This window comes from Gopherus flavomarginatus, chromosome 8, assembly GCF_025201925.1.
Source record: "Gopherus flavomarginatus isolate rGopFla2 chromosome 8, rGopFla2.mat.asm, whole genome shotgun sequence".
In the NCBI taxonomy this organism is placed as follows: domain Eukaryota; kingdom Metazoa; phylum Chordata; order Testudines; family Testudinidae; genus Gopherus; species Gopherus flavomarginatus.
Window position 1 is genome coordinate 107714150 of NC_066624.1, and position 9935 is coordinate 107724084.

The following is a 9935-nucleotide window of genomic DNA, read 5'->3' on the forward strand; positions in this document are numbered from 1 at the left end:
TTACAGAGACAGGTTATCCTAGAAAACCCAGGTGTCTCCATTTATTAAAAGGAAACTTAATTCACCTCCACTGAAAGACCAGCCATGACCACAAGAAACCCAGCAAGCTCTGATAGAGAGAGCCATGTGCTGCCTTTTTTATAAGCCTGGTAACTTTCCCAGAATTCCCTTTCTTAAAGGGGAAATCCACCATTTCCTCAGCTGACCAGGGGGGAAAAAACCTGTTTTTGATGCATCTGCGTCATATGGGCAGGGGACAGAGCAGGCAGGCGGGTCCACACAGCGAGTGGTAAGGGCCCGGGGCCACAACATCAGCGGGGTTAGGGGAATCGTGGTAAAGCAGCAGGGGCGGGCTCCTTTGAAAGCATGTAGCCTTTAAAACTACTGCTGGGTTTGCACTCTGCTTTCGGAGCTTGACCTGGAGAAGGTTGCTGCAGGCCAGCCCTGCATTCGCCTGGGGAGTCGGTCACCCCTCCAACAGGGGATTAGGAACCAAGACTCCTGGCTTAGCCCCTGACTAGTGCTGGGACTGTGAGCCTATTTACCTCTCTGTAAAATAGGGCTGATGCTGAGTCTGGCTTGGTTAGGGGTCTGAGGTCCCTCTGAGAACAGGTGTCCTGGTTTTAGAAGCCTTGGGCTAATCTCTCCCCTGCACCTATGGGGCTCGGTGTGATCTGCACCCCCCGCCCCCACACTTTTGCACCCAAGTGCTGCAGCAGGGTCTGTGCTAAAAGCTACACACCCTGGTAAGGAAAAGATGCGTGGGGCGGGGCTGGCTGGGCATAGGCTGGTTAGCTGGGAAATCTGCCTCGAGAGGTAACCCCTTACAGGTCCATGGCACTGGAATACACCCCACCCACCCCCCGTCGCTTGGCCCATGCCTCTGGGAACCTGCTATCAGCTAGTGGGTAGATGGGTGGCCAAGCAGGGCTCAGGAATGGTCAGTGAGCTGGTTCAGGTCTTCGTCTGCACTCGAGAGCTAGTTCATTCACTGACCCATACCAGCGAAGTGTACGCAGGGCTTGTCTCTGTTACCCCCTGGTCCTGGCCCCGTTACCAGCGACCTCGTTGCGCCAGTCGCTCGCTCGTCCTGCTGCTCCCATTTGTTGCATCTGGGCCTGTGTTTAGTCGGCTGCCCTTCGAGGTGGGGACCGTGGGTTTGTAGGTGTCTGTACAGCTCCCAGCACCACACAGCGCTGATTCTGAACGGGGCCGTGACCCCTGGAACAATTCCCCACAGAGCTCCTGGGGTGGTAAGGCATCAAACCCTCCCCCTTCCAGGCGCACCTGCCCAGCCGTCAGCGGCCCAAAGGGGAACTCCCATTCCTCGAGTTACCGGGGAACCCCACGTCCACCGGGAGCTGATTTGATGGTTTAATTGCTTTCCTGTGTCAGTTACTCAGCGCAATCTGGAGGGCCATGGCAAGAATGGGTTATGGCGCCCAGTAGGTTCCAGCCCTGGGCCTGGCATACTCCTTCCCCGTGTCTGAACGCTTTGCCTCGGTCCGCTCCCCCGGCCTGTGTTGGGTTTGAATCATTCACTGGCTCCATCTCCTGCCTGCCCTTGTGATGTTGGGGCTGTCGAGGATTCCCAGTGCCACGTACCGTAGAGTTCAGAGTGTGAAAAGCGTGCGTGGGGTCCGCAATGGGCCCAGTCAGTGCTGGATTTTATAGTTACCCGAGAGAGGTAGGTGCCTAGTGGTTGGGGCTCTAGCTTAGCACTTGGGAGACCTGACTTCAATTCCCTGCTCTGCCACTGACTTCCTGTGTGATCTTGGGCATCTCCCTTAGCTCCCCCGCTGTACAATGGGGATACCTGCCCTGCCTCCGAGGGGTGTTGCATTGAGGATTGGGAGGGGCTCAGACACACTGGTGATGGGGCCAGCGCGCACCTAAGATAGACAGAAAGTACGTCAGGCTCCAGGTTCTCCAGTGAAAGCAGCGTGTGCGAAGCCAGGTGCCCAGCCACCAAAGGAGCTCGGCGTTCGCGAGGCAGCAGCAGCCTGTGCCTCGCTGTTGGGATTTCCGTGACTCCAGAGGGAGCTGCTGGACTAGTCCCAGGGTCTCTGGCATGGCAGGGCTCCCAGCAGGTCTCTTCTTGGCCTCCTCAGCTCATCTCGAAGAACATGTAGTTCTGGGAAACAGTGAGAAGAGGTTACAAACAGTGTGGGGGGGGGGTTAATCCCTGCGTTCCATACAAAGATCGAGGGGGCGTCCCATGCACCTGGCTTTACCACTCCTCTGAGCGGGGCATGAACCCAAGAGCTCTGCCAGCCCAGTGCCCAGCGGGTACCTAGAGGAGTGGATTGCAGCTACCCTCCTCTGCAGTACAGGGGGCTGTGGGAGACCGGTCCCAGCCTGTTGGGCTCTGCCTAGATCCAAGCACTCACCACCTGGGCCGGGGGAGTGAGTTATGTTTAAGCTCCACGAGTGGCACGGGCTCTGTGGCCAGCCCCGCGGCTCCACGAGACACAACCAGCCACGTCCTGTGCTAGGGTTCACTGGCTCCCCTAGATGGGGATCTGACAGAGACGTTATCGGCAAAGCCTGGCGTGAGACCGGTCAGCTCAGGCCGCTGTCTGGGGCGGGGGCATAACGCTGCCACGATGCATTGCCCAGCCCACTAAGCGGGCAGAATCCATGTGTCCATGGGTTTCACTGCCCCCTACTGGCTGGCCTGGCTGACCGGTTGTGCGGTGAAGATGTCTCCCGCTGGTGGCGGCTGGCTGCAAGACACGAAAGCCCTAATGCGGCTCAACGGGCGGGAGCGTCCCCCTGGATTACGGCTAACGACAAAACACAGTGATGCTGCTGCCTGGCGCGCTGTGGGTGTGCAGCACCCTGCACTGCCCCGGCCGGAGACGGTACGCATTGTGGAGCTGGGGCCAGTCAAAGTGAGGTGGCTAAGGACATCCCAAGACATGACAGCTGATGGGGGAGCGGGGGAATGGCGAGGAAAAGGCAACGCGAATCCTGCCTGTGCAGTCATCCCCTGCTCAGTGCCCACACAGGTGTGTGGGCTGCGGGGAGGATGGTGCAGAGGAGGGCTGGCAGGGGGCAGGTAGCTGCGTTGTCTTGGGTCTAGTGTAACCAGGCGCTGGAGGGGAACCGAGGCAGCGAGCTGGCGGGTGCGGGGCAGTGAGTTTAGGTAAAACCACGCCATGCCGGGCAGCAGCCAGGAGAGCTCACTCAGGCTCCCTCAACAGAGCTGTTTGCTAAGGGGCAAGCTGAACCTGGGCGCCCTGCTGCCAGGGGTTGCTGGCGAGGCCCCTTCACTCCTGACCCCTCCAGTTGTTTGCCGAGGTAGGGCTGGAAGGTTCAGTGTCCCTGCCCCAGAGCTCTGGCCCACGCGAGCTGCTGGCAGGGTGGCCAGCCCATGAGTGCGAGCAGGGGGCAGAGGGCACGGAGTGGAGGGCCGGTGCGTGAGCGGGCGGGGAGGGTTCGGCTGCTGGCACTTACCAGGAGGAAGGCTGCTGCCAGCAGGAGAGCGGTGTCCTCGGCCCCCAGCTTTGCTGAAACTGACAGAGAGATGGTGGGAGGGCACGTTGCCCACAGCTCAGCTATGGGTACAGGGGGCGATGCCAGTGCCCTCCCGGCCCCAGAACAACCCCACTGCTCGCGTCTGGGGGCCCCTCTCCCACATGGGATGTTCTGCTGCCTCAGGGTGTGAGCGGCCCATCTGCATCCTCTCCTGCCAGGTGCTGCTCCTCTGCCTGGCAAGGGCACTGGGGAGGAGAGCCTCTGCTCTCTGGGTGGCCGAGACACAGCAGGGTTCTTCGCCACCACCCTGGGGCTCTCCCTGCAGCTCACTCTCTGGGAGAGGCCAGTTCCCTTGTCCTTGCTCGAGCTCCCGTGCTTTGGGGGCAGATGCTGGAGAAGGAGCAGCCTCTACTAGGGAGGGGAGGAAATTAAACCAGTGCCCATCTCCCTGGTGACTGTCCCCGGGCAAAGGCCTGCTTGGAGGGTGACATGCACCAGGAACCTTCTCTAGCGACAGCAGCGGAGTTTGTCCTGCTAGGGCTGCTGCGGAGAGCATGGCCAGCGCTGAACCCCGCCGGCAGCGTGTGGTCACCTTGGCGTGCCCCCAGAGGCCAGCCAGCCTGCCCATCCCAGAGGCGAGCACTGCTGGGGGGCTCTCCCTGGCAGCCTGGCCGCCCTGCGCTCCCCACTTACTGTCCACCCCAAAGAACTCATGGTCCATGTTCCAGTCTTCATTGAAACCTGGCCACCTCTTCCAGATCACTGCCACGGGGCTGCCGGCACGGGAGGTGACCTGGGCGGGTGGACAAGGATGAGCAGCTCAGTGCCAAGGCCGTGCTAGCAATGGGTTGGGGTTGTGGACATTCCCCATGGGGGTTCTAGCCAGGCCCCAGCTTAGCATCGTCTCTAGACTACATAAGAACAGAAGTGCTGCCCGTGGCCTATCTTACCCAGCATCCTGTCTGTGTGTGTCGGGTGTGTGTGTGTGTTCTAAACAGGGCAGTTATGGAGTGATCCACCCCATCTTCCACTTCTGGCTTCTGGCAGTCAGAGGTTTAGGGTCACCTTGAACATGGGGTTGTGTCCTGACCATCTTGGCTACTAGCCATCGATGGACGTGAACTCCTCCAGTTCTTTTTTGACCCTAGTTATGCTTTTGACCTTCACAACATCCCCTGGCAAGGAGTTCCACAGGTTAATTGTGCATTGTGTGAAATGCTTCCTTTGGTTTGTTTGAAACCTGCTGCCTGTTAATTTCATTAGGTGACCCCTAGTTCTTGTGTTGGGGGAAGGAATAGATAACTCTTCCCTAGTCACTTTTCCCATGCCAGTCATGATTTTATAGACTCTGTCATACCTCCCCTTAGTCGTCTCCTTTATAAGCTGAATGGGCCCCGTTTTTTTAATCTCTCTTTGCATGGTGTGATGAAGTGGGAATGTTCTTGCTGTGTTATGTGAATGCTGAGTGGTTGCAGGGGAGTTGTGCTGGGACGGCCTGCCTTGGGGAAGGGAGGATACCTGAGCATGTAACCTGAGAACCCAGGAGGAGGGTTGAAGGCCAGGTAACACCTCTGGGGAGGAGGCTGAGTGAGAGGCTGGAGGAAGTTTCAGTTTGAAGCTGGCTGGGAAATGGAGGGGAACCCCAACAGGGCTTGGGCTTTCCAATGGGGCTGCAGCCCCCCGGGGAGCCCCAGATGGACCCAACTAAAGGGGGTCCTGTTGTCTGTATCGGCAAGACCTGTTTGGGACTGTGTTCCTGTCATCTAATAAACCTCTGTTTTACTGACTGGCTGAGAGTCACGTCTGACTGCGAAGTGGGGGTGCAGGACCCTCTGGCTTCCCCAGGACCCTGCCTGGGGGGGCTCGCTGTGGGAAGCGCACAGAGGGGCACATGCTGAATGCTCCAGACCCAGGAGCTGAAGCCGTGTAAGCTTCTTGCCCTGCAGACAGTCTGCTCCAAGGGAGAGGAGGCTCCCCAAAGTCCTGCCTGGCTTTGTGGGGAGCAGTTCCAGAGCATCGCCCGGGGACTCCGTGACACATGGAGGCCGTTTCATACCCTTAACTATCTCCATTGCCCTTCTGTGAACTTTCCCCAGTCCCGCTGCATCCTTGCTGAGATTGGCTGACCAGAGCTGGACACAGTATTCAGTCTGGGTGCTTGTGGACTTTACACCGATTACTTCTGGCGTGTTCCTTCCTGCCCACGTCACCCACACTGTGTAGCCCTCCTGGCAAGGAGTGCAGCTGCCAGCTTCAGTGTAGAGGATATATAAGAAGCCCATGTTGCTGTCTAGAGAGTGTCCACAATCCAGTGGAAACCAGAAAGCCCCACCCCAAAACGTCTGTGTTTGGCGGGAGCCCCAGGGAGACGCACTGCCCTGTTCCTCCTGCCCCCCTTACCTGGAACTCCTGGTTGGAGGAGCAGCGGCTGGCTGTGCAGGAGCCTCGGATCCTCATGGTGGCTGCGCCGTGGGGATCACGCAGGTCCCAGCGATGGGCAAGGATGCCCCACCTAGACACAGAGCATGGCGTGTGGTCCAGCCAGGCCGTGGGCAGGGCAGAGAGCCCTGTGCCAGCTAGAGAGGCGGCTGGAGCCCCCGGGCTGCACTGGGCATGGGGCAGGGTTTGATCACTGGTCCATCCAACCCCCCCCCCCCACAGCCCAACACCCGCCAGTGGCCAAACCCTGGTACCTCGGGAGGCAGAGAGGCGCTGCCCCCGGTTCACCCACACTGCCCCCACCAGCCACTCGTCCGTGTGGGGCCCGGCTCCTCTCCGTGCTGGGGAGCAATCCCTTTCTGAGCCCTGGTGCCTGAGCCCATGGTGCCCGAGCCCACAGTGCCCTCACCTCTGCCGCACGCTGCCCACAAGCTGGTCACCGGCGGTGAACACCCGCATCTCCGTCTGGCAGCAGCCCAGGCAGCTGGCACCCGCCCCGAAGGGCCGTCGGAGCCACAGGACGTCCTGGCCTTGTGGGTCCTGGAGGCGGATGCGGCAGGAGCGGGCAGGGCCACACAGGTGCAGACACAAGCTGCTGGTTTCTGAAGTGGGCACAGAGAACAGTGCAGACCTGGTGGCCATCACACATGGGGGAGACTGTGCCCCAATGCCGGGGCAGGGGGCTGTGCTAGGGGCCTGCACCCTGATGCCAGGGAAGCAGGGGCTGTGCTGGGGGCCTCTGCCCCGATGCCGGGGGGCAGGAGCTGTGCTGGGGGCCTGTGCCCTGATGCTGGGGGGAGGGGGCTGTGCTAGGGGCCTGCGCCCTGGTGCCAGGGGGAGGGGGCTGCGCTGGGGGGCTGCACCCCGATGCCGGTGGAGGGGGCTACACTGGTGGCCTGCGCCCTGATGCTGGGGGACGGGGGCTGTGCTGGAGGTCTGTGCCCCGATGCCAGGGGAGGGGGCTGCGCTGGGGGCCTGTGCCCGGATTCTGGGGGAGGGGGCTATGCTATGGCCTGTACCCCGATACTGGGGGACAGGGGCTGTGCTGGGAGCCTGTGACCCAATGCCCGGGGAGGAGGTTGCGCTAGGGGCCTGCCCTCCCCTGCACTGGGGGGCTGTGCTGCTCCCCGCCCTGAGCCAAGGCAGAGCCATGGGGGATGGGAACGGAGGGGCCGTGGCCCGTGAGCTGTGAGCAGGATGTCTGGCTCTGGCGCTGTGGGTGGGGGCTGCGGGGGGGGGGACACACACATCCTGCTGGGGGATGGGCTCTGCCCTTTCCATGGCTTCCTATCCAGACCCTTTCCCCCCATTTGGTAGGTTTTAATGCCCCTCTCCCCATGGCTAGTGACAGTGAGGGGGTGAATGGGCCAGAGGGGGGGCACCAGTTACCTTCGATAGCTACCAGCAGCCCCTTTGCTGGCACGGTGCCCACCACGTACGTTCTCCCTGGGTCCCCGGCGAACCCTGCAAGAGTCACAGCGACAGCATCTGAGCCGTGCCCCCTCCGCCTCCTCTGCCCCCCCCCGTCCTGCTCGTGCCAGGCTGGTGGGCAGGAAATGTCGCTAGCCGGCGTCGCGCCTTTAGCTTCCTCATGCAGGGCCGGCACGTAGCACCCCTGGGACCGGGCCGGGGAGTGTTCGTGGCCTGGGGCTGATGGGGGCCGGTGGGCCCATCACACGTTGGCCAGCTGGGGGAAACGGTCTAAGTACCAGAGATCCCACAAAGTGCCCAGCCCGGGGACAGGTCTGACATTCAGCCTGCACGGCGCAGGGGAAGGGCCCATGATGGGAGGCAGTTCCCTGGCGTGTCCTCTGCCAAACCAACCCCCCCATCGTCCCCCGTTGGCCACGCTGCTCCCCTCTTCCTGCTCCTCCGCGCTGCAGGGTCGGGCGGGGCTGTCACTGCACTGGGCCATGCTGATTTGGGGCCATCTGCAACCCCCGAGACAAGTGCAGGGCTGCCCAAAGGATTCAGGGGGCCTGGGGCAAAGCAATTTCGGGGGCCCCTTCCATAAAAAAAAAGTTGCAATACTATAGAATACTATATTCTGATGGGGGACAGGGGCCCGGGGCCTGAGGCAAATTGCCCCACTTGCCCCCCCCCCCGGGCAGCCCTGGACAAACAGGTCAGAGCTGAGATTGGGGGGGCGCTCCTCCCCTTGGAGACGGCCCCAGCGCACTCGGGGGCCTGTCCCTATTGGCTCCCGGGCCTGGCTGGTGCTGGCATTTGTGATCTGGGCGCCTGGCTTGGCGTGAACCCCCCCAGACACTGCCAGAGGGCACCAGCTTCCGCTCCCTACCGCCGGGCGGATCTGAAGAGAGGAGCTGGGCTGCAAGGCTCTGCCCCCCGCGGCCAATCCCATGAGCCATGTGCCCCCTTCCCCGACTGGGTCCTGGGATTGCGGCAGGGCTCTCGTACGGAGGAGATGGGGGTGAGTGCTGCGAGGGCCACACTCAGGGAGCCGAGGCCAGCAGATTGGGCCTTACCGCGGAGCCCAGCGCGGGCGGTGATGCGCAGCTCGGAGGCGCCGGCCAGCACCTGCAGCCCGAGCCGGGGAACGTCGTCGTCCTCCTGAACCTGCTGCAAGCTCGGCTCTGGGCTCCCTCTGCGGGCTCTCCTGCCCCGCCAGCCCAGCCGCGGCAGAGGTGACTCGGTGGCTTCCTCCCCGGCACTCCTACCCCGCTCGCTTCCCGGCCGTCCCCAGCCCTTGAGTTGGTGGCCAAGGTCCTCGGCACTTGAAGGGGCATCGGCTCCAACCCGCCGAGCTGGCTCCGGGCTCCCCTGGCTGCTCCCAAAGGCCGGCTCTCGAGCCTGGTTAGCCCGGCTTGTGCCTTCCCAGCTGGGGGATGTCCCCCCGGCCTGGAGGCCCGGAGACCCGTCCTCCTTCCTCAAGGCCCTCGCCAGCACTTGGATGTGCCTCTCCCGTGTCAGGTGCCCGAAGGGAGACGGCTGGGAGCTGAGCGCGGCCATCCCGAGGGGCCGAGAGCTGAGGGCAGGCCCCGGGCGGCAGGAGCTCGGCGTTTGGAGGGCACCTGCTCTGCAAACTCCCTGGCCCCTCTGCAGCTGTGCCGCCAGCCCCCTCCAGCAGCGCAGCCCCCACCAGAGCCCCCCTGTCCCTCCCACCCGCCGGCGTTGCCATCCCAACCAGCCGGATCTCCCCCATTGTGCGGGCAGAGCTCTGGCTCCGAGGGGTCAGCGAAGGGCAGGAGAGAACAGCAGCTTTCCTGGGAGGAGGGGCCCGTCGGGCGGGGGGAGGTGGGAGGATGTAAATTGGGGCAGCAGGGGAGACCTGGCAGAGTGACATTACAGCCAGAGGCCAGGCCAGTGCCCAGGGCTGCCCGCTGGTGCCATGTGAGCCAGGCCAGGCCAGGGTGCTGCCAGGCCCACGGGGGCAGGAGAAAACGGGATCGCTTGCGAATCTGCGTCGACGTATCCAATGGGGCCTGTTGAATCCTCAACCTGGATCCTGGCCGCGCTGGGCTCCCCCTGCCCTGTGGGACTCCCTGCCACAGAAAAGGGGCAACATCCTAGGGCTGCTGACTCTGGCACAGCTGCTGGCCAGCCACATCACTAGGGCACCCCACAGCCGCCCCCCCCCCGGTAACAGCTTCCAGCTGCCACTGCCGGGGGCAATCCAACCCAGCCGGTTCCGCAGCCCACCTCTGGAACCCCCCCCTCGAGTGACTGTGTCTCCCTCACACAGCAGAGCCCACTGTGGCAAAGCAACCCTGCCCTTCCCCCCACGAACCCCATGTCGGACCCTGGCTCGTTCACAGCTGGGACGGGAGGTTGAGTAAACAGCTGTTCTTCTTGCACGATGCTTTCCTTTCCTCCGGCGCTTTGGGGGCATCTCCCGCTGCGGCTCTTTGGGTGGCTGCTCGTGGCCCCGCAGGGAGGGCAGCCAGCAGGGATTAGGGCTTTGCGGCTAAGGGCTGAGGAGTGAGCCAGAGCCCCTCTTGGTTCCTGAGATCTGCCCGCGGCCCCCTGAATGCAGCATATGAGAGGTGCAGCCAGAG

At 62.5% G+C, this 9935-nt stretch overlaps 1 protein-coding gene across 1 annotated transcript; it reads right to left on the reverse strand.

The window, feature by feature from the left end:
- Nucleotides 1–2107: 2107 nt before the first annotated feature.
- Nucleotides 2108–8889, reverse strand: LOC127056217 (phospholipid scramblase 2-like). Its single transcript, XM_050963732.1, has 7 exons — nt 8406–8889; nt 7309–7383; nt 6329–6521; nt 5881–5992; nt 4174–4273; nt 3460–3518; nt 2108–2134 (listed from the first exon to the last, which is right to left on the reverse strand). Exons 1-7 carry the CDS (start codon nt 8887–8889, stop codon nt 2108–2110), a joined length of 1050 nt encoding a protein of 349 aa, XP_050819689.1.
- Nucleotides 8890–9935: the final 1046 nt, after the last annotated feature.

Excerpts from the sequence above, each read along its gene's own strand:
- LOC127056217 (XM_050963732.1), bottom strand. The coding sequence starts at position 8,889 with ATGGCCGCGCTCAGCTCCCAGCCGTCTCCCTTCGGGCACCTGACACGG. Across the intron at positions 7,384-8,405 it reads CGCCCGCGCTGGGCTCCGCG|GGTTCGCCGGGGACCCAGGG; the intron begins GTAAGGCCCAAT and ends TGACTCTTGCAG. Across the intron at positions 4,274-5,880 it reads CCTCCAACCAGGAGTTCCAG|GTCACCTCCCGTGCCGGCAG; the intron begins GTAAGGGGGGCA and ends CCACCCGCCCAG.